Source organism: Stegostoma tigrinum, chromosome 34 (genome assembly GCF_030684315.1).
Source record: "Stegostoma tigrinum isolate sSteTig4 chromosome 34, sSteTig4.hap1, whole genome shotgun sequence".
Lineage (NCBI taxonomy): Eukaryota > Metazoa > Chordata > Chondrichthyes > Orectolobiformes > Stegostomatidae > Stegostoma > Stegostoma tigrinum.
In genome coordinates this window covers 22,417,147-22,441,898 of record NC_081387.1, presented here as the reverse complement: position 1 = coordinate 22,441,898, position 24,752 = coordinate 22,417,147, and the positions used below count along the sequence as shown (strand labels likewise).

At 44.6% G+C, this 24,752-nt stretch overlaps 2 protein-coding genes across 18 annotated transcripts in view; one reads left to right on the top strand and one right to left on the bottom strand.

Annotated features, from left to right (window-relative positions):
* LOC125446327 (tenascin-X-like) overlaps positions 1 to 24,752 on the top strand; it is a 167,297-nt gene that overhangs the window by 5,406 nt on the left and 137,139 nt on the right. The window lies entirely within an intron of this gene.
* On the bottom strand, positions 6,924 to 9,104 carry LOC132206243 (glutamine-rich protein 2-like). The gene has a single exon (XM_059639621.1). The coding sequence runs from the start codon at positions 9,102 to 9,104 to the stop codon at positions 6,924 to 6,926; it is 2,181 nt and encodes a 726-aa protein (XP_059495604.1).

The window sequence follows — 24,752 nt, the reverse complement described above, 5'->3', positions numbered from 1 at the left end:
GGTTGGAGGTGTAGGTCATCAATCTGGTCAGAGATGTTGTTGTACAGCTCTAGAGTAAGAGAGACTTGAATTCAGACCTCTTAAGCTCCAGAGCTAGGGGCACTACCATTGTGCCTCAAAGCAGCCATTACTGTCAACGTGACAAACACACTTTGTTAATGCAACTAGCAGAGGACAGTTTCAATCCATCACCCTCTGGGTTTAGCACCCAGCACGCTGCTGCTGTGCACACAGCTAATGGCCCTTTTGTTTCTGCTGTTTCCCCACAATTACTTGGAATGCCCCAAGTCTATAATTCAACCAATAAGTTCCTCATTCAGCAAAAACCTTAGGATACAACTTGGTTCTTGCTTGTAGGAAATACTAGAACTTAAATGGACTCAATCTACCATTGAATCCACTTACAGCCATTGGCCCAGACAGTTCTCTTTTAGTATGGAGAAACTATTATCACTGCCAGCGTGAACTGCATTGGAAGCACTCTTGTTCTAAACGTTTTATTTCTCTATTTTCTAATTTATTCCTACAATCTGTAATGCTGGACTTTTTATTTCTTTATTTTCCTAATTATGTTTTTCTGAAGAACTTTACCCTGTAACCCAGATGGCACTGTAAGTGGCGACTTGTAAACGTTTCCCTGTGCCCATTTGAGTATGTTATAATAAAGCTAATTCTAATTTTAATTGCAATTCTAATTCTTTCTCTTCCTGTGGTGTTTGAGTTTCACAGAAGGTATGTGCATTGATGCCGTTCTGTACTGCAGTAAAACAAACGTTCAAAATGATCGCAGCCATGATCAAACTAAGTGTAGTTACACCTACTCAACAGATGGCGCAGCAGTGAGGCCAATTGAAAGTGCTCAGAGGTACCACACTCCCTATTTATTTTTTAAAAATACTGTATGTTAAAATGTACAAAGTACATGTACATCATTCCCCAGAATATAGTATAGCTAAACCAATTTCACCAGTTCCTTCATAAATTCATAAGATTTAGGGGCGGAATTAGGCCATTCAGCCCATCAAAGTCTGTTCTGCCATTCAATCGTGGCTGATATGCTCCTCACCCCCATTTTCCTGCCTGCTCTCCATAAGCCTTCAACCCATTGCCAATTAAAATTCTGTCTATCTCCTCCTTAAATTTACTCACTGTCCCAGCATACACCGCACTTTGGGATAGTGAATTCCACGGATTCACAACTCTTTGGGAGAAGCAGCTTCTCCTCAACTCTGTTTTACATTTGCTACACCTTATCTGTCGTCTAGAAGGCCCCACAAGAGGGACCGGCCTCTCCATGTCTATCTTATCTATACCTTTTATCATCTTCAATACTTCAATTTGGCCTCCCCTCATTCATCTAAATTTAGGTGAGTATAGGCCTAACCAGCTCAATCACTCTTAATATGACAAACCACTCATCTCTGGGATCAATCCACTGAACCTCTTCTGAACTGCTCCAATGCCACCGCATCCTTCTTCAAATAAGTGGACCAAAACCGTGTGATATACTCCACATGCAGTCTCACAAAGCCTTGTATAGTTGCAACAATACTTCCTTACCTTTATATTCTATTTCTTTAGCTATAAAAGCCAACATTCCATTCAGTTTCTTTATTATCTGCTGTACATGCATGCTAGTTTTCTGTGACTCCTGAATGAGGACACTCAGATCCCTCTGTACCAGAGCACACTGAAGTCTTGCCCATTTAAATAACAAGTCGCCTTCCTATTTTTCCAACCAAAATGCATGACTTTCACACTTGTCCATGTTAAACTCCATCTGCCACATTTTGGCCCACTCTCCAAACCTGTCTATATCCATTTCTAAGATTCTCATTTCCTCATTGCGATTTTACCATCCGCCCCATTTTGTGTCATTTGACTATGGAGCCTTCTATCCCTGTATCTAAGTCATTAATGTAGATTGTAAATACCTGGGGTCCAAGGCCTGAACCCTGTGGCCCTCCACTAGTTAATTCTTGGCATTCAGAAAACAAAAGATTTATCCCAACTCTCTGTCTTCCATCCATCAGCCAATCACCTATCCAAGCTAATAAATTATGCCTAATCCCATATGATTCAACTTTGTAAATTAACCTCTTATGCAGCACCATATCAAACACCTTCCGGAAGTCCAGATATATTACATCTACAGGATTCCCATTATCTGCTTTGCTTGTTACATCTTCAAAGAACTCTAGAAAATTAGTCAAACATGCTTTGCGATTCATAAAACCATGCTGACTCTGATGGTAACTTTTTGACTTTCCAAATATCCTAATATTGCTTCCTGGATAATTGATTCTAACACTTCACCCACAACAGATGTTAAACTAAGTGGTCTATCATTTCCCACATATTGCCTTCCTCCCTTTTTGAATAAGGGTGTTACATTAGCAATTTTCCAGTCCACTGGAAACTTCCCTGTGTCCAGGAAATTTTAGAATATTGTAGCTAATGGATCCACCATCTTTGCCACCATGTCCTTCAATACCCTAAGAGGTAGGCTATCAGGCCTGGGGGGCTTGTCTGCCCTCAGTCCTTCCAGTTTGCTGAGTACCTTTTCCCTGTCGATGTTGAGTGTTCTAAGTTCTCCCCTTCAATTGCCTCCGACTTACCTGTTCCAGTAGGAATGGTATGATTGTCTTCCACCCTGAAAACTGAGGCAAAGTATTGATTTAACATCTCCGCCCTTACAGTGCTCCCCACTATTAACTCTCCGGTTTCATCTTCCAGGGGACCAACATTCACCAAAGCGACTCCTTTCCCTTTTACATGCCTATAGAAGCTTTTACTATCCTTGTTGGTATTTTGTGCTAGTTTTCTTTGGTAATTTGCCTTAGCTGTTTTTATGAATTGTTTAGTATTTGTTTGTTTATGTTTGAAAGTTTCCCAATCCTCCAGCCTGCAACTGGTCTTCGCAATATGGTAGACCTTAGTTTTTGACTTGACTTCCTTGTTTAACCATGATGCACTTACCCCCTTGCCATCTTTCTTCCTCACTGGAATCGATTTTAGTTGTGAGGAATTGAGTAGCTCCTTAAACAACTGCCACTGGTCATCTGCTGTCTTACCTTTTAGCCTTCCTGAAATGTAGCAGTTTGAATTGTTTATTTGTGTTTGCTATAACCGCAAGTAAAACATATGTGACTATTATGGATAATATACATCAATTAAAGAATAGCTTTCTTCTTTACACTGGTATGTGAAAATATCATTTGGTGAGACATAATAAAACTTGCGCCTGCTTTACTACATGTTTCCAATTAAACTATTCTTTCAAAGTTTTCAAGAAGATTTGTAGCTTGGATTGTGGTTGAGGTTATAGACTTGCTCACCAAACCAAAGGGTTTGGTTACAAACATTTTCCTACCCTGCTAAGTAACATTATCAGTGTGCATCTGGTGAAGCATTGGTCCCAGCTCTAAGGAAGGGTCACCGGACCCGAAATGCTAACTCTGTTTTCTCCTCCATAGATGTTGCCAGACCTGCTGAGCTTTTCCAGCAACTTTGCTTTTGTTTGTGCTCTGTCCCACTTGTTACTTATATCCCTCATTTCCTGGGCTGAACATAGAACATAGAACAATACAGCGCAGAACAGGACCTTCGGCCGTCGATGTTGCACCGACCTGTGAACTAATCTGAGCCCATCCCCCTAGACTATCCCATCATTATCCATAAGCTTATTCAAGGACTATTTAAATGCCCCCCATCTGGCTGAGTTAACTACATTGGCAGGCAGGGCGTTCCATGCCCTTACCACTCTCTGAGTAAAGAACCTGCCTCTGACATCTGTCTTAAATCTATCACCCCTCAATTTGTAGCTATGCCCCCTCGTACAAGCTGAAGTCATCATCCTAGGAAAAAGACTCTCACTGTCCACCCTATCTAATCCTCTGAAAATCTTGAATGTCTCTATCAAATCCCCTCTTAGCCGCCTTCTCTCCAATGAAAACAGACCCAAGTCCCTCAGCCTTTCTTCATACGGTCTTCGTTCCAAACCAGGCAACATCCTGTTAAATCTCCTCTGCACCTTTTCCAATGCTTCCACATCCTTCCTATAATGGGGCAACCAGAACTGTGCACAATATTCCAAGTGAGGCCGCACTAGTATTTTGTACAATTGCAGCATGAAGGCTGGATGGTATTACTTCTAGTTTTGTTTCTCAGTGGTTTGTACACAGGGCCTAATTCAGTGTGCTGGTTGATGGAGTTCCGGATAGAACACCAGGCCTCCAGGAATTCCCTGGTGGGTCTCTGTTGGTCTTGCGCAATTATCGATGTGTTGTCCCAGTTGGGTTTGTGCTTCTCTTTCTCCATGTGTAGCGACACTAGTGAGAGTTGGTTGTGTCTCGTGGTGGCTAATTGATGTTTGTGTCTCTGTGTTGTCAATTTTCTTCTGGTCTGGCCTATGTAGTGTTTCTCACATGGTATTTTTTATAATGCACCAGTTTTGCTGGTTTTGGGTATGGGATCCTTTACATTCGTCAGTATCTGTTTTAGGCTGGTTGGCAGTTTGTGGGCAACTCTGATACCTAGAGATCTGAGCAGTCTTGTGGCCATCCCTGAAATGTCCGTGATGTACTGTAAGGTGATTCGTCAGTTGGTTGTGTTGTGTCTTCCTGTTGTGGTCTGTCTCGGACGTAATGGTGGATTCTACTTTTCAGGTATCCATTCCTTTGGAAGACTCCATGTAAGTGCTCCTGTCCTGCTCGGCGTAGTTCCGGGTCGCTGCAATGTGTTGTGGCTCATTTAAATCGTGTCCTGATGCAGCTCTGTTTGTGGGCATTCGGTGGTTGCTCGTGGAATTGAGTATCGGGTCCAAATGTGTGGTCTTTCTGTGTACATTAGTCTGGGATTCCCCATTGTTTTAATGTTCTACTGTTATGCCCAGGAAGGGTAATCCATTGTTGTTCTCTTCTTCCGTGACAAATTTAATCCCAGTAAGGATGTTGTTTATGTATCAGTCGGTATCTTCTAGTTTTGTGCGTTTAATCGTGGCGAAGGTGTCACCTACATATCGAGCCCAAAGTTTGGGTTGTATTTTGGGGAGTGCTGTCTGTTCTAACCTTTACGTTACTGCTTCTGCAATCAGCCCTGTTATCGGGGATCCCATTGGCGTTCTGTTGATTTGTTTCTATCTGTTGGATTGTGAGGCACAGTACAACAGAAACTGAAATGCTGAGTGAACAACATTACCCATTCCATCCACTCATCCCAGGAATTCCTCACCATCATCACGGACACCAGGATAGAAGGGGACGAGATGATGATATCCTTTGACATAACAGCACTATTGACATCCATAAACATCGACCCAGTCAAAGAGATAATTGCCACACTACTGAATGAATCACATAGGCAGGCATTGCAGGGCAGCACCATGAAACTACTAAATCAGTGCCGAGGGATATAAACAATAAATGGGACAGAACACTGATGCTTCTCCGGAGCCGCACTGACGGTGTTACCTAGCAGGGTGGCGAAACATTTCCAGCCAAGCCCATCGGCCCGGCGAGCAGGTCTGCAAGCTCAAACTTTCCTTATTTTTACTGTCAGAGTATCTTCATCCTCTTACATTAAACTGTCTCTGGTCTTGCCATTCTATGACTGTGTGAAATCTGCACTTTGATTACAAACTCGATTTAGTGATTAATTTGTCTTAATCAAAGATTCTGACTCATGTTTCTGTGCCGGTGAATTCTGTCATCCAGATTTCTGTCATACTTTCACTTCGAAGTGTAGTTTCCTCTGTGTGAGGCCTATTATTAGATTACCCCTTTCAACCAAATGATCCAAGTGACACTGATGCAATCATTCTCCACTCTGCAATGAATGCACCTAGTCAATACACAAACGTTCCAAATTCCTATTTTTCTGAATCACTTTGGTGATTTTTCCAGCACTAAGTCTAAGCCCCAGCGCTGCACTCTCTCAAGCCTTCATTCACCTTCTCTTGCTTTTCCCTCACTGGTTGCTGATTTGAGCCATTAATAAGCTCAAACCCGAGCCACAGAGTGTGTTTCAATACTAATGTGTTAACTATTATGGACTGTGGGGTCAGTTTGGAAGTGAACAGCAGATTGCCAAGCCTGAGTCAAAACGAAACACGGATATTGCTGTCTGTCCTCGAGCAAATATTTCTCATTCGTAGAATGCACTCTTCATTATGTCACACCATCACCTTTTGATCCTGAGACACATAGTGCTATTAATGTGTGTGTTTGAATTAGTTCGCATTCAGAAATATTTCAAATTCTCCTGATATAAATTGTGGACCGTTAAATGACACCAACACCATGAGCCAGCCATACATTCCAAAGTAACTTCTCAAAACCACAATACTTTTGGCACCTGTGCTGTTGGGCACAGAATCAATGGGCTCAATATTTCCATGGTTTTTGGGTGAATTTCATGGCACCTGGCCTGCCATGGCCCATTGCAATTTCTCTTCAGTAATCATCTCTCCTTCATCTCATTCATAATGCCATTGGGGTCTGGCACTTACCTCATGGGCCCGAAAGAGGTGCCATTCACTGGCAGGGCTTTGTAATGTTCATATTACTCATCCTTCATTAACGCTCAATCCACAACAACTCGTACATTGTTCCCGCGGATACTGCTCCATCAGATACTGCTCCCAGAGTTACTGCTCCCTTGGATACTGCTCCCACAGTTACTGCTCCCTCAGATACTGCTCCCACAGTTACTGCTCCCTCGGATACTGCTCCCACAGTTACTGCTCCCTCGGATACTGCTCCCACAGTTACTGCTCCCACAGTTACTGCTCCCTCGGATACTGCTCCCACAGTTACTGCTCCCACAGTTACTGCTCCCACAGTTACTGCTCCCTCGGATACTGCTCACTCAGATACTGCTCCCACAGTTACTGCTCCCTCGGATACTGCTCCCACAGATACTGCTCACTCAGATACTGTTCCCGGGGATAGTGTTCCTGTAGTTACTGCTCCCTCAGATACTGCTCCCACAGATACTGTTCCCGGGGATAGTATTCCTGTAGTTACTGCTCCCACAGATACTGCTCCCACAGATACTGCTCCCACAGTTACTGCTCCCATAGATACTGCTCCCTCAGATACTGCTCCCTCGGATACTGCTCCCACAGATACTGCTCCCACAGTTACTGCTCCCACAAATACGGCTCCCTCAGATACTGTTCCCGGGGATAGTATTCCTGTAGTTACTGCTCCCTCAGATACTGCTCCCACAGATACTGCTTCCACAGAACCTGCTCCCACAGTTACTGCTCCCATAGACACTGCTCCCTCAGATATTGCTCCCTCAGATACTGCTCCCACAGATACTGCTCCCACAGATACTGCTCCCACAGATACTGCTCCCACAGTTACGGCCCCCTCAAATACTGTTCCCGGGGATGGTGTTCCTGTAGTTACTGCTCCCTCAGATACTGCTCCCACAGATACTGTTCCCGGGGATAGTATTCCTGTAGTTACTGCTCCCACAGATGCTGCTCCCACAGATACTGCTCCCACAGTTACTGCTCCCATAGATACTGCTCCCTCAGATACTGCTCCCTCGGATACTGCTCCCACAGATACTGCTCCCACAGTTACTGCTCCCACAAATACGGCTCCCTCAGATACTGTTCCCGGGGATAGTATTCCTGTAGTTACTGCTCCCTCAGATACTGCTCCCACAGATACTGCTCCCACAGATACTGCTCCCACAGTTACTGCTCCCATAGACACTGCTCCCTCAGATATTGCTCCCTCAGATACTGCTCCCACAGATACTGCTCCCACAGATACTGCTCCCACAGTTACTGCTCCCATAGATACTGTTCCCTCAGATACTGCTCCCACAGATACTGCTCCCACAGATACTGCTCCCACAGATACTGCTCCCACAGTTACGGCTCCCTCAGATACTGTTCCCGGGGATGGTGTTCCTGTAGTTACTGCTCCCTCGGATACTGCTCCCACAATTACTGCTCCCACAGATACTGCTCCCTCAGATACTGTTCCCGGGGATAGTATTCCTGTAGTTACTGCTCCCTCAGATACTGCTCCCACAGATACTGCTCCCTCAGATACTGCTCTCTCAGATACTGCTCCCAAAGATACTGCTCCCTCAGATACTGCTCCCATAGATACTGCTTTCTTGGATACTGTTCCTACATTTACTGCTCCCACAGATACTGCTCCCACAGTTACTGCTCCCACAGATACTGCTGTCTCGGGTAATGCTCCCACAGATACTATTCCCTCAGATACTGCTCCCATAGATACAGCTCTCTTAGATACTGCTCCCACAGTTACTGCTCCCACAGATACTGCTCTCTCGGATAATGCTCCCACAGATACTGTTCCCTCAGATACTGCTCCCATAGATACTGCTCTCTTAGATACTGCTCCCACAGTTACTGCTCCCACTGTTACTCCTCCCTCAGATACTGCTCCCGGGGATAGTGTTCCTGTAGTTACTGCTCCCTCAGATACTGGTCCCACAGATGCTGCTCCCACAGATACTGCTCCCTCAGATACTGCTCTCTCAGATACTGCTCCCATAGATACAGCTCTCTTGGATACTGTTCCTACATTTACTGCTCCCACAGATACTGCTCCCACAGTTACTGCTCCCACAGATACTGCTGTCTCGGATAATGCTCCCACAGATACTGTTCCCTCAGATACTGCTCCCATAGATACTGCTCCCATAGATATGGCTCTCTTAGATACTGCACCCACAGTTACTGCTCCCACAGATACTGCTCTCTCGGATAATGCTCCCACAGATACTGGTCCCTCAGACACTGCTCCCACAGATACTGCTCCCTCAGATACTGCTCTCTCAGATACTGCTCCCATAGATACAGCTCTCTTGGATACTGTTCCTACATTTACTGCTCCCACAGATACTGCTCCCACAGTTACTGCTCCCACAGATACTGCTCTCTCGGATAATGCTCCCACAGATACTGTTCCCTCAGATACTGCTCCCATAGATACTGCTCCCATAGATACTGCTCTCTTAGATACTGCTCCCACAGTTACTGGTCCCACAGATACTGCTCTCTCGGATAATGCTCCCACAGATACTGTTCCCTCAGATACTGCTCCCATATATACTGCTCCCATAGATACTGCTCTCTTAGATACTGCTCCCTCAGTTACTGCTCCCACAGATACTGCTCCCATAGATACTGCTCCCACAGTTACTCCTCCCTCAGATACTGCTCCCATAGACACTGCTCCCACAGATACTGCTCCCTCAGAAATTGCTCTCTGGGACTCTGCTCACCAGCAACTCACCATCATCCTGTTGTCCGAATGCTCTTTGCCAGAGAGAGGTTAGCTCCTCACTTCACAACAGGGACCTGAAGTCAGGCTGAGGGGGAAGCCTGAAGGAGTGGAAGGTGGTACTGACTTATGGAGGAGATCATCCAACATACACCAACACAAACACACACACACACACACACACACACACACACACACACACACACGCGTGTGCTCACACACACACACTCACACACTCACACACACACAGACTCACACTCACTCACACACACTCTCACACACACATGCGTGCTCACACACACACTCACACTCACACATACACACACACACATGTGCGCACATGCGCACACACTCACACGCGCACACACACGCACACATGCATGCACACACGCGCGCACACACACACACATGGGCACGCGCACACACACACACACACACACACACACACACACACACACACACACACACACACACACACACACACACACACACACACACACACGTACACCTCTCCTCAGAGTGCTGTGCTCCGATATGTGGCCTGCCCCTCCTTTCAGAGCACAAGTACAATTCTCGCCCCAGAAGCTGGCAGCGTGCGGGTAAGTCAAACTGAAGGACTGCCAGGAAAGGAAGCTACCAGCCTGAAGAGGTATCCTGTGTAGATACAGTCTACGTGCGTCCGAGTGTTGAAACTGCCAATGAGCAAATGAACCTGTCTGTCACAGGTGAAGTCCTGGTAGCTGAGGTGGTCAGTGAATTGGTCTGTAAGTAGCTGGCAGTGCCCATTGGCATGGATGAAGGGTGCAAGAGGGCAGAAGCCAAGGAACATGCAGGGAAATAGTGGTGACAATGGTCCCTTGGATGAAGGTCTGGAGTGAGCAATGCATCAAGTCAACACTCTAACTTTCACACCGGGAATTATCACTGCCTGGTTTCCCATGGAAAGGGAAAAGAGGAGCCACATAGAAATGAGGCGAGATTAGCTCCTAATGAGATACAACTGCACAGCGATAAGGTAGGCACTGCTCAGGAGTGAGATTTCTGAAAGTTAGTGGTTAAACCCTAAGGGGAAAGATAGAAATCACTTTCTCAGTGTTGAGAATCTGATATTTTCAGTTTCACCGCATTCTCACCATTGCTTATGTGCTCATGCAAGCGGAAAATTGCTCCTAACATTTACCCTGGAGTTATCAAACAAATAAAAAAAATTCATTCCCGTCCACTTCAGAGAAGTCAACACATCGGCGTCCTTATAGTTTTCCTGTGTCTGAATGTGAAAAGCTATGGAACTTAGATGCAGCATAACTCCTTCTGAAACGTATTCCAGTTTTTCACCAACTCTTCAGTAGCACTACCTGCTTTTGGATGCCAATCACAGTTCCTTGCTTTCATATGTACTCTCGCTGTGGTGTCTTGATGAAATTCCCCTAACAACACCATCTGCAGGTTCCCCTCCGACATACTCCCCAGCCTGCCTTGGAAATACACCAGCATTCCTTCACTTTCACTGATCAACATCTTGGAATTCTCTCCCTATGGGTATTGTGGGTCATCCCACATCACAGTGATTGCATCTTCTCAAGGTCAACTCCGGATAGCCAATAAAAATGCTGGCCCAGACAGAAATGCTCATATCCCACATCGCTGACTCGCAGTGAATAAAATATACCTGGGCTTATGCTTTATCATCGCCTCCTTTAGATCGACCATTCATTCCTACCTTACTTGAGCATGTTACTGAGCATCCCTTCCTTATGATTCTCTTCACAAAGTCTTTGGCAGATACTGCTCCCACCATTTCCATATGTAAAGTAATTCATTAGCAACTCCGACTTAAAATGTAATCATTCATCACATGATCTTTTGAAAGAATGTCTGCCTGCACTAGTCTGATGAATGATATTTAATATCATGCTGATGACTACATTTATCATTTGGCTCTCCCTACACTCTCTGAGCAATTCCTAATGACGGACATTGTTCTATTATTCTTGTGCTCTGGCTGAGTACAATTTGGGATCTTCCTGTTCCATAACATCAGCTTCTGTTTCATACACATCATTGGTGCGGATTAGCAGACTCCTAAACCAGCTTTAGATGCAACACAACCTCATCTTCATGCAGAACTGCAACCTGGAGCCTCACTGTTTCTCCTGCTCTTTGCCAGCCTTCTAGTTATGACTGAACTTCCCACACACAGCAAAAGGAGATGCTTGAGTGGTCGCAACAGTGGCATTTAACATCCTGATTCTGAGACTGTAGACTTGACTGGGACTTTGCTGAAATCTGCTGCCTTAGGGTACAACTCCCCTGAGATAGGACACTGTCTCTTGCTTCCACCTGCAGGGCGGTCACCTCATTGCTGGCTTCCTTCCATTTCTGCTCAAAAGGTTGCCGTGGACTTTACAATTTTTTAGGCCTCCTACAAGCAAACACGTAAGGTTTATTTCTTTTGTGCCATACCCACAGCGAGGAGAGAGTTTCTTCTGTTCGAGAATGTAACTTTCAGCAGCCTCACTTGGCAGCTGCTTCTTTTCATGAAACCCTCAAGTGCAATTTCATTCTTAGTCACACCATAGCCTCGTTAATTTCACAATAATCCTTGATACTGGATTCCTACCAGCAGCTTGGGTTGGATACAGCTCAAGAGCATCTGGCCCCATTAAGGCAAGGAAAACATTGATTTGATCCCAATTCATTCACTTTCCTTTTGAATGATGGCTCTTCTTTGTTAGGCTGGAGTTTCCTTATTTCCCTAAATATGTCTCAGTGTCATTTTCCAACTATGTACCGCGCTGACTCGCTGTGCTTCTGAATATGAAAGTCACAAAGTGATCTCTCAATTTCCTCAAGGCCAACTTCAGAAACTCCAAAAATCTTCTACAATGTATAAAATTGTAAGAATAAAATAGTTAATTCTAATCCTTTCTTGTCACACTGAGGAAGACGATTACATGTTCAGCTGATGCAGCTCGTATGGGACTCGAAGAGGGCAGTATAACAAAATGCTCAGACTTCCTCGTCTAAGATATCACACCATTCACATTGCCTAAAAGTCCTGAAAGCATCTATGACCAATTACCACTGAAGTCACCTCTGCTGTGTGTGGTGTTGGCAGAAACCAAGTTCCCCTCTTTCTAACCTGTGTCACTTCTTGTTTTTTTTTCAATATCCGTGCAAAGGATGTGAGTACAGCTGTGGGTCAATGTTTGTTACTCATCCCTAATTCCCCTTCAGACGTTAGTCATCCATGTGGAGTAGGGACACCCACAATGCTGCTGGGCAGGGAATCTGGGATTTTGGACCCTGTGACAGTGAGGGAATGGCCATATCATGCCAAATCAGGAAGCCAGGCAGTTTCCAAATTGCACTGCGCAGAGTTTGTGGAAAGGGGGCTGTGATGATGACCTCTGAAGCTGTTAAAAGAATTGGAAAGAGTGAACATGTGAATATTTCTCCTACAGCATTACATCATTGAAATTGCAGAATATATCCATGTTTATTCTAAATCTCTCAATATCACTCTATTTGATGCTGTCTACTTGTCTCAATGCTCTTAACTATTGGCTTTGAGTTTGTGACAATATGATCACTGGGCCAGGGAGACACGTTCCCACACTTAGGAGTGGTAATCTCAGGCAAGAATGGCACCAGATTAGAAGTTCTCTCAGACTGTGATATGGTTAACTCCCATGGAGCTCCCACATGGATCAAAGTCACTGCATTGGATGCTATTTGTTTCTGAAGAAGGGTAAATAAAGCAAGTAGAGCTTCAAAATCATCACCACTACCCTGCGAAACTGTCTCCAACAATAAAGCTGCCACTACAATTCATCTCATCTTAAATTATGATGAATAAATCACTTTGAAGTAAATTGGAAGGAAAAGTTAGACTAGTGTTTGGCAAACGATGTGATTCAGCGAAGTGCAGTTTTTGTATCAGACACAAATATAACGCTTGTCTCACTCCCCCTGCAAAGCATACTTGTGCTTTTTGCAGTGCATAGCAGGTCAATGTCATCACCATAGTCTGCTGTGCCCAGCATCTGCATGAATTTTCACACAGCACTGGGGCCTTTATTAATATTTCAATTCTGGCCACAGCCACACAATATAATGTCTTGCCTCTGCGCTGCCAAAGATGTGAATTGTTTCCATATGGGGGTCAAACACTGTGGAAAAACTTGCTAATTGGGGCGGAGTCCTCCTTTAACCGGTAACACCCTGCACAACTCACATCGGCAAGTTTACAAAGCAGATGAGATGGGAAGGTAGAGCTTTGCTCAAACTTAAATAACATCGAGGGAGTGTCTATTTGCAGACAACTTACTGCTCAACGCATTGATGAGAAAGAGGCAGCGATTCCTCTGAATCTCGAACATGCAGCTTCCGTCTTTTGAGAGCTTTTGAAGGCCCCCATTGTATGATCCATACTTGGAGTTAGGACTCACTTGGGCAGATTGAAAGGCAGGTCTGTGTGAAATTATCTGTTCAGAATGAGTGGGGAACAAAGGAGAAAGGGTATGTTGGGCCATTTATGCAAAACACCCCATTCTAGTGACTCTATTTAGATCTGATCCGAGTAGGTGATCAATTCCAACAAAATATTCAAAGTGGATGCTTGCTAAGTAAATCCTTCTCATTAGATCCATATGCACCTTACATCTCTCCAAAACTATTGCGATATTATTGACACAAAAACAGAAGTTGCTGGAAAAAATCAGCAGGTCTGGCAACATCTGTGGAGAAAAAAAATCAGAGTTAACGTTTCGGATCCGGTGACCCTTCCTCAAGGGGTCTGAGTCAAGCATGTTTAAAGACCATTGTGGAGTTTTACATACACGCTCCGGGCTGACATCCCCAGTTCTACAATCCAGGTGTGCAGCACTGTGGAGGAGGCCAATACCTTCCAATGAGACCTTAAACCTTTACATCAGAGGTAGCTTATTGTATGGCATTATTTCGAAGATGAGCTGGAGAGTTTCTCTGGGCCATTATTTATCTTTCAACCAATCGTGCTTAATTAAAAACTATAAGGCTGTCGCTGTTTGTGGGAAAATGCAGAGTATAGATTGGCTGCAGAATTTCCTCCATAACAACAATGACCACATTCTTAAAGTAAGTAATTAATTGGCTGGAAAGCAGTTTTGTGAACTCCAAGATTCTGAAAGTTGCCATACAATTGCATGCAAGAACTTCACTGCGATCAGATAAAGTACCTGGAGTTGACAGTACACATACCACCCACTTTTACTCCTGCTTTTGGAACCTTGGCTCTACCTCTAGAGGGTCATCGAACAGCTGCTCTGCCTACAATGAATACAATTGCTCTGATACCTATTTCATAGGAATCAGAATTCCACTCCCCATAGAAATGAATCCCCCTGTTTTGTTCCTATCTTTCATTAACCTCCATTGTTGCTTTCTGAATCTGTACTCCCATATTCTTTGGCCTTTTCATTCCATTTAGACTCTGATTACCAAAGAATGATGTGGTCTCTAATTTTTTGCCCCTACCTAAATATAGCACCACTATCTGTAATAATACTTGTTCATCATTCACATAGCCATCCTGCAAGTTTAACAATATATTTTGTTGTAGTTGTCCTCTGAACGAACAATGTACTTTTTCTTTTTTTAAAAAAATCCATGTAATTTCCTGTGGAAAGTTATTAGAAAATAAATCTGAATGCAGCCCACCTTTAAGCCAGGCATTCCGTAACATATTTAAGAAATGCTCCTCATTCTTGTTTCTTGTTACAGTTAACTTAAATCTGTGTGCTCATTGGCTACTGACTTTGTCAGCATTAGAAACAGATTCTCCACAACTGCTCTGCCTAAAGCCTGTAGAATTTTAATATCTGCATGTAATAACCCCTTCATCTCTCCGAAGAATAATTCATTCATCACAGCCCATTGATATCCCGCAAAGATCATGGGAAATCCCTGTCTGTCTCTCCCAAACTGTTTAGTAATGCCTCCAGCCTCAGTTGCACTTGTCCCAGGGCGATATGCTTCTACCTTTCATCCTGTGCTTTCTCTGAGAGACATTGCCAGCTTCAGACAAACTTGAGGCAGATTGGGGACCAGGCTGAGAAATCAAGTTTGGAATGAGGTTAGTTATTGTTATCAGTAGGTGACTGCCCCAAGGTGGAGGGTACACTAAGTGTTGTAATCATGAGGCTCATGCATAGATTGTGCTGCATCATTCAATCAATATTGAATATCAAATCGCAGAAATTGGACCACAGCTAATGCTGAGGAGCAGTGCAGAAAAAAAACATACAATGTCATTAACAAGGTCCCAGAATGGGTGTGGAGTCTCGGCCCGAAACGCCAGCCTTCCTGCTCCTCTGATGCTGCTTGGCCTGCTGTGTTCATCCGGCTCTACACCTTGTTACCCCAGAATAGGTATATTCTGAAATCTAATAAGTTACTCCCTCTTCAGAGGAAGGTTGAAATTATCTTGCAAACACCAAATCCAATCAAAGATTGGGAGCTGAATGAACACCAAGACCAATGGAGTTAATTTCCTTAACGCCCCAGTGTTCACGCTGAAGAGAGGTCCCTCCTGCTGAGCTCGATCGCGGCCCTGGCCCCAGACCTCACTCACCATGACTTTTTCATCCATCCCAGGAGGTGGGTATCACTGGCAAGGGCCAGGATTTGCTGCCAGTCCTTATGTGCCCTTGAAAGAGTGGGGCTGAGTTACATGTGGTGCTATTAACCAGAACTTTGACTCAGTGATGGTGAAGGAGCTGTAATTTGTTCCCAAGGAGGCCTGGGCAGCGTTGCAATGTACCTGCTGCCGTTGCCCTTCCCACTGGTAGAGGTGGCAGGTTTGGAAGGTGCTGCTGAAGGTCGCATTTTACCTGTGAGACGATGCTCAGGGCTTTCACTATGTAGCAATGCTGAAGGCAGTGAATGTTGAAGCTGGAGGGTGAGATGCAGCGTGTGATGGTAATGTCATTGGGCTAACGTCTATGCGACTAGTAATCCCGAAACTCAGGCTAATGCTCTGGGGACATGGGTTTGAATTCTATCATGGCAGATGTTAACATTTGAATTCAATAAAGAAGTTAAAAAGCTGGCTTAACTGTGACCACATTGTCATTGTCAAATGTTATGAAAACCCACCTGATTCACTAATGCCCTTTAAGGAAGGAAACTGCCATCCTTACCTGGTCTGGCCTACATGTGACTCCAGACCCACAGCAATGTGATTGACTGCCCTCTAAAATAGCCTGACAGGCCGCATGGTTCGATAACGAGGAGATTTGGGTAAGAGGTGCTGGCCCAGGTATGGTCCCCATATCCCATGAATAAATGAGCTGCTTCACTCTGGATGGTGTAAAGTTTCTTGGGGCTGTGTACTGATCCTGGCAAATGGGCAGTATTCCATCACATTCTTCACTTGTGCCCTGAATCCTAATAAGCTACAGTTTTGAGAAGGCAAATGTTAATCTTTGCTGTTTGGCAAGAATTATGGTTGGTTTTCTTTTAAAGCCATGATTAATTTACATTTATCCTCACCCACAAATTGAAGACACTTGAAATACTTTTCAGCAGGGAAGAGTCAGGATTTAAAAAGATGAAGAAAAGTACAGTGTGTGTGGGGACTCCCAGCTTTCGCACCTGGGGATCTTGTCCACTGCCACCTCTTCCCAACATTCCCCAGCATTTTCTGGGAGAGAAATTCGCATCTCAGGCTTTTTACCAGTTTACATCCTTCAATTCCAGAAAACATTGGCCCAGTTTGTCAGGAAGGATGGGAAAGCTATTTATCATGGAAACGTTGAGCACTGGGCACACAGAGCAGTCTTTCCATTGAATTCTGAACCTTCTTGGCATTGAATCCACTTGATGTGGTTTTGGATGCACAGGCCCATGGTGTCAGAGGAATGGTGCTGGACTAACTGATCAAGCCACAGACACTGAAATGAAAACAGAAGATGCTGTGAAAATATACAGTAGCTTCCTTTACCTCACACTGGAAGATCAGCAAGGTCTCTCCAGGATTTCACATAAATCAGGAGGGTGGCTGCAATACAATTGACAAAAATAAAATGTTAGAAAGACTTGAATTTTAAAACAGGGCATCTTCCACAACATCAGCACCTCCAGAGGTGCTTTGGACCCAATGAAGTAAGGTCACTGTGGTGAAGGAGGTTCACAGATATCGCCTGCCTGGTAGATCCAAAGATGACCATTCGCATCAAGTTAACATTCCTGATGATGCCCATCAACATCGGAAAATCGGAACATTGAAACAGGAAGAGGCCATTCAGCCCATCAAACCTGCTTCACCATCCAGTTAGATCATGCCAATTAGTCTACTGCAACCCCGCTTTCCCTCCCTGTCCCCATATCCTTTGACGTGTTTAGTTTTGATACTATTCCATAGACCTCCCCAGCATAGGAGGATTCTGGGTGTCCTGAGAGAAGAAGTTCCTCTTCATCTCTGTATTATCCAGAGTAGATATGGATCCAGGATTTCCTGGTGCTGCTTCTCTCCTGTTGCAGGTCACCATAGAAAGTGAAGTCTGGATATGTAACCCCATGAACTCTTAGATAGTGTGTGCCTGGGCGTACAAATAATTTCAAACCAAAGGTTGGATTTTGATGCCGCAGCTGAATCTAGATTTGGATTTTGTCGAGATGTTATTGGAATAAATAAACATTGTAGAATTCCTGGGACTGTGGGATTCACGCAAATGAATTAACCTAACAGCTTATCTTCGACATAGGTGTAATGATTAAGTACACTAAATAATAATGTGCTTTGAGAGCAGCAACAAGACATAACTTCCCTTGAAGATGTCAGCTGGGGTTTTGTGGATAATTCTAGCACCAGGCTTTGGAGAGGATGTTGAGGCCTTAGAAAGGAAACAGAGCTGGTTTACCTAGATTAATTCCCAGTGCTAGTGAGGGAGTTGTGACCTAAGTCAGGGTGGTGTGTGGCTTCGGGGCGAATGTCTAGAATGTCAGCTTTAGGTGTATCTGTTGGCCATGACCTTCTAAGTGGCAGAGGTCTCAGGTTTGGAAGGTGCTGTTGAAGGTTCCTTGGTGAGTTGTTGCATATTGTTGACAGCTCACACTGCTGTCACTGTGCATCAGTGATAAAGGGGGTCAATAGTTAAGGTAGTGGATGTTGTGCCAATCTCGGGGGCTCTTCCAAGTGCTGAGCTGGGCAGGCAGAGTTTATTGTTGCCCCTCCCCCTGGTGTTGGGAGCATCAGCCTGGATTCCATCCCCAGGACCTTGGAGTGGGATTTGAACACACCTGGTTCTGGTGAGTGCACTACCTGATGACCATTGATTGAGGTGGGCTTAGTTTATGCAAAGATATCAGCCAATAGCAGACCCACTGCCAGACCAAGCCATGGTGATAATGAAAATTCAACATGGCCTTAAATTTAGGAAGCATGTCACCCTGTCAGTTTTCAGATGAGTAATGTGAATGCAATTCAGAATGTTGAGCTCAATGCCAAAGACAAAAATCTCAACATGTCAAATAGATGTGCCACGTTTCCACTCGACCAGAGATGATTATAAATCAGATGCATGGCATCAAGTTGAGAAAATATGAGCAAACTGTGGTTTCAGCCTAGACCCTGCGAGCTGAGGGCTCTCACTTTCTGCCAGGTCTCAAAGACCCCCGGTGAATCTCAGCTCTTACTTAATGGAATGCCACAGCACAATGCTCCTCACAAGTTCATGATCCAAGCAATCTAGATCCGAGAGGAAAACAGCTCAGCCACGAAGGGGATCGGCGCTCCCACCCAGGCCCAGTGATAGGGCCCACATGCCAGTCAGAGTCAGTGGAGGGGAGGAGGTGAGGGAGCAGGTTGAGGTATTGAGTTGGTATTTGGAGGGGAAAGCTCTATCTCACTGCAATCTGCTGGCCTTCAAACAGGGAGCGGTGCTCAAAAAGGGCCTGAGAATGAATGGGTGGCCATGGGCACCCGCATGGGCCCCAGCTATGCCTGCCTCTTTGTAGGATACCTGGAACAGTCCCTCTTCCACACCTACACTGGTCCTAAACCCCACCTCTTCCTCCGTTACATTGATGACTGTATCGGCGCCGCCTCTTGCTCCCCAGAGGAGCTCGAACAGTTCATCCACTTCACCAACAGCTTCCACCCCAACCTCAAGTTCCACCTGGGCCATCTCTGATACCTCTCTCTCCTTCCTGGACCTCTCTGTCTCCATCTCTGGCAACCACCTGGAAACCAATATCCATTTCAAGCCCACAGACTCCCACAGGTACCTAGAATACACCTCCTCCCACCCTCCTGCAAAAATGCCATCCCCTATTCCCAATTCCTTCACCTCCACTGCATCTGCTCCCAGGATGAGGCATTCCACTCCCACACATTCCAGATGTCCGCGTTCTTCAAGGACCGCAACTTCCACCCACCTCCCCCCCCACCCCCAAGTGGTCGAGAATGCCCTCGACCATGTGTCCTGCATTTCCCGCAACTCATCCCTCACACCCCCTCCCCGCAATAACAACCAAAACAGAATCCCCCTCGTTCTCACATACCACTCCACCAACATCCGGATACAACGCATCATCCTCGACACTTCCGCCATTTACAATCCGACCCCACCACCCAAACCATTTTTCCATCCCCACCCTTGTCTGCCTTCCGGAGAGACCACTCTCTCCGTGACTCCCTTGTCCACCCCACACTCCCCTCCAACCCCACCACACCCAGCACCTTCCCCTGCAACCGCAGGAAGTGCTACACCTGCCCCCACACCTCCTCCCTCACCCCTATCCCAGGCCCCAAGAAGACTTTCCACATCAAGCCGATGTTCACCTGCACATCCGCCAACGTGGTATATTGTATCCACTGTACCTGTTGTGGCTTCCTCTACATCGGGGAAACCAAGTGGAGGCTTGGGGACCACTTTTCAGAACACCTCCGCTCGGTTCGTAACAAACAACTGCACCTCCCAGTCGCAAACCATTTCAACTCCCCCTCCCATTCCTCAGACGATATGTCCATCCTGGGCCTCCTGCAATGCCACAATGATGCCACCCAAAGGTTGCAGGAACAGCAACTCATATTCCGCTTGGGAAGACATCGGCAGGCCGTAACACTGATCTCTCAGCCTGCAATTCCCCTCCAAAGTCACACACCACGCTGACCTGCTGGTTCTCATCATGGTCACTGGGTCAGAAGCCTAGAACTCCCTTCCTACCAGCACTGTGGGTATCCTTAAACACTGAGGCTACAGAGGTTCATGAAGGCACCTCACCATCATCTTCCCTTGGGCAACTATGGATGGGTAACAGATGCTGGTCTGCCAGCATCATCTATACACATTGAAGGCATCTATTTATCCTCTCCATTCTTTACCCTTCTACTTTCTTTCTCTATATTTGACAAACCTCACCCACATCTGTAAATGTTTATCATTACAAATTCAGTGCTGTTGAAGATCAAGAAACCCTGAGCATTAACCATCAAATCTGTCTGGTTGAGTTACTTCTGGAAGTATCTGCTTCAGGTTTTCTGTCTTATTAATTTGTTGCCTTTGGTTGGATTTTGTTTTCTGTTGTTGGCCAATGCAGAAGCTGACATGAAACCAGAAGGAAATATATTACCCACCAAAAACAACTCTGACCTGGACTGGCCTCAATACTCCAGGCCAAACCTCACATGGAATTCACCGAGAGGTTGCACCCACAAGTGACATGAAGCAAGAGGTTCATATGTGCAGAACAGTCGACATTAAACTAAACACAAATTGTGGCCCAATAACTTCTGCAGGATCAGACATCAGACGTAGCATACCATGAACATTTGCATTCATATAGTGACTTTGAGGTGGTAAAATGACTCAAGGTACATCACAGGAATGTAATTTGACATATTTTGAGACCCACACTATAGTTCAATACCAGTCCTACATTGAATAAATACATTGCAAAGCGTAAGAAAACCTCCAAGGCATAGACCCAGCATCCATGTTCAACTAGAAAGGTTAGCGATAGTACCAAACTTAAAGGAAAATAACATCAAATTATGCAAAGACGGGTGGCAGGTTGGAAGACTGGACAGAATTTTATTTAGAAATGCAAAGAATGCCAAAAAAACAAAATTGAGGAAAAAATACAGGATGGGAGAAAGCTGGCCAGAATAACGAAAACAAATGGTAAGAGTTTCTCCAAATATTTTGCAAAAGAATGGGCCGAACAAAGCAAGTATTATTTCTACAGAAAGTGAGTTTGGAGAATTAAGAATGGAAAATGAGAATTGGCCTGAATAGACATTTTCCGTCAGTCTTCACTGTGGTGTTTACAAGGAACCAACCCAGAAGCGATGATAAACCAGGAAATGGAAGAGAGGAAGGAACTCAGGAAGATTACAGTTACTGAGCAACTTGTTACAACTACTGTTTGACAAGTGTCTATATCTTGATGGGCATTATCCTCGGGTTTTTAGCGTCATGGGTAGTGAGATTGTTCATGCAGTGGTTATAACTGCTCAAAGCTCCATCAGTTTGAAGAAGGACCCATCATATTGGAAAGGAGCCGATGTAATTTCTTTATTAAAAAAAGGAGGGAGACAGACGGAAGGAAACTACAGATTGGTCATTTTGACGTACATCTCAGGGAAAATATTAGAAGCTTTGTTAAAGAAGTTATAGCAGCGCACTTGCATAAGTTTCAAGTTATCAGGTCAAGTCAGTATAGATTTGTGAAAGGGAAATTATGTTTGACAATCTATTAGAGACTTTTGATGTAGCATGTGCTGTGCTAAAGGGGAGCCCGCAGATATAATGCAGTTAGAATGTTCAGAAGATATTTCATAAAGTGCCATATCAAAGGCTATTGTGGAAAATAAATGCTCACAGTGTAGGAGTCAGCAGAAGGAGGTTGGCTGCCTAACGGGAAGTTGGTACAAATAGGCCTTTTTTCAGGTTGGCAAGTTGTAATGAGTGCTGGGGCCTTAACTCTTTACAGTTTATATAAATGCTTTGGATGAAAGGATGGAAGGTATGTTGTCGCTTTGCTGTTGATACAATGATAGGTAGGAAAGTAAGTTGTGAAGGTGACATAGGCAGGCCACAAGCGGACGTTAATATTAAGGTGGACAAAGCTCTGGAAAAGCAAATATTATGTGGGAAAATGTGAAGCTATCCATTTTGGATGAAAGATTAAAAAAAAGGAAGTATGTTTTTAAGCAGTGAGAGAATGTAGAGCTCTGAAACGAAGCAGGATCTGGGTATCTCAGTGCATGAATCCCGCAACATTTTGTCATGTCCCAAGCCGCACAGCTCCTGGGTCCTCTCAAAAGTTAAAGATTTAAGTGGTCAAGTTTCAAATTTATCATTCTGATGAGGTCGGATTAATAGAAAACTCTGACCATGTTTCAGTCCTTAACAATTATCTGTTACAAATAAATCAAACCCTAACTGCAGAGAAACACAAAGATATGTATGATTCACACCTCACCGTATACATTGAAACTTTCTCTCCCTTCTGAAACCATCCACACACATGAAGACAGTTTGGGGACTCATAAGCCAGTCATGACATTGCAGTCATTGAAGACATTAAAAAGCAGAACTCTGGAGCTGTTTATCTCCCTGTTTACCAACCTGTCTCTATGGTAAACAGAAGTCAATTCTTCCTTCCAGGAAGCACAAACAGAGTTCACTGTGCCCGAAGAGGTTTCCTGAAAAAGGTGCTAAATTAGCCGGTCAAAGTCATTGAGGCGGTGAGGTTGGAGTTCAATTATGGTACAGTTTAAATAGCTCATTAGCTTCCATTGCTTTCAGCTTTCTGGGCTGTTTCTCCTGGAAAACCCTTCCTGCACCTCTGTCTTTCTGACCGTCTCTCTCCTCCTGTAAGACGCCACTTAAACTCTCCTTTCTTAAACCAAATTTTTGGTCACCTGATATTATATAAAGCTCGGTATCAACTTTTTTTTTGATAACTCTCCTTACAAAACTTAGATATTTTACTGTGTTGAATAAACATCTGCGTTTTTTGCTTTTCCCATCATTTATCTGTGACACAGCTAGTTCTTTTTCAGATAACACAGTGCGGAGATGGAGGAACAGAGCAGGGCAGGCCGCATCAGAGGAGCGGGAGAGCTGATGTTCTGGGTCGGGACCCTTCTCCAGAGTTCTCCAGAATTTCTGAAGAAGGATCTTGACCTGAAACATTAGGTTTCACACTCCACCATTGACAATTCCCACTATCCCTCAGTTCTTTTTCAGGACGTTTGACACTGATTTTCAATTTTCCACCTGAATTCCCTTCTTCAGAAGGGCCACTCTACCCCTTCAGACTGTTCTATCATTTCATTCGATCACAGCTAACCTGTATCTTACTCCATCTATTTTTTAATACTTAGCTAAAAGAAATGTGTATCAAGCTGAACTTTTAACCTTGCCAACTGAGCCCAGCTTTGACAGAATGTGGCAGTTCCAGATTTCCACTGCCATTATGTGTAAAGCACTATTTCCTGGCATCACTCACAAAATGTCTGTCTCTAATTTTAAGATCTTGCTTCTTTCATCTGGGTTCCCACAGAACAAATAGTTTTTCTCTCTCTCTGTCTCTACGAGATTGATTCCTTCAATCATCTTAAAGATCTCTTACACTATTTGTCTGACAGTCCCAGTCTCAATCCAATGAATCTGTGCTTCACTCCCTCTCAGGGTTCCCACGGAGAGTGATGATGAAGGTCAGTGTGAAGACAGTCTCCAGCCTTGCAATTCCTCCTTCAGCCTTTATGCTAGTGTGCAGCAAGACCCCAGCTGTCCTGTCTCAAAACAATAAGCTGGGGCCAACCACATGTCCCCATCTTTCTCCAAACTCTGGCCCCTCTCTGGGGGCCACTTGATACTAGACAGTCTAGTCTGCAGCTGACTTGATTGTCTCATTTCTTCGTATCTCGTGTACTGAGTGGGTGAAGGAAGTTTCATTGTAAAAAAACATGCATCTATAGTAAGCTCACACAGTTACTTATACAGCCTGCAGCTAGAGAGGTGTAAAAGACCATATCTAGCCAGGAATACACTGTGATCCAGTTTTATGCTCTTGTCAGCATTTTGCTCTTGCGGTCTCAAGTCGGGAGGCGATGGCCGAGTGGATTATCGCTGGACTGTTAATCCAGAGACCCAGTAATGTTCTGGGGACCTGGGTTTGAATCCCGCCACGGCAGATGGTGGAATTTGAATTCAATAAATTTCTGGAACTAAGAATCTAATGATGACCTCAAATCAATTGTTGATTGTCGGAAAAACCCATCTGATTCGCTAATATCCTTTGGGGAAGGAAACTGCTATCCTTACGTGGCCTGGCCCACATGTGACTCCAGACCCACAGCAATGTGGTTGACTCTGAACTGCCCTCTGGGCAATTAGGGATGGGCAATAAATGCTGCCTGGTCAGTGATGCCCTCATCCAGTGAATGAATAAATAAGCTTAACACTTTCCACCTCC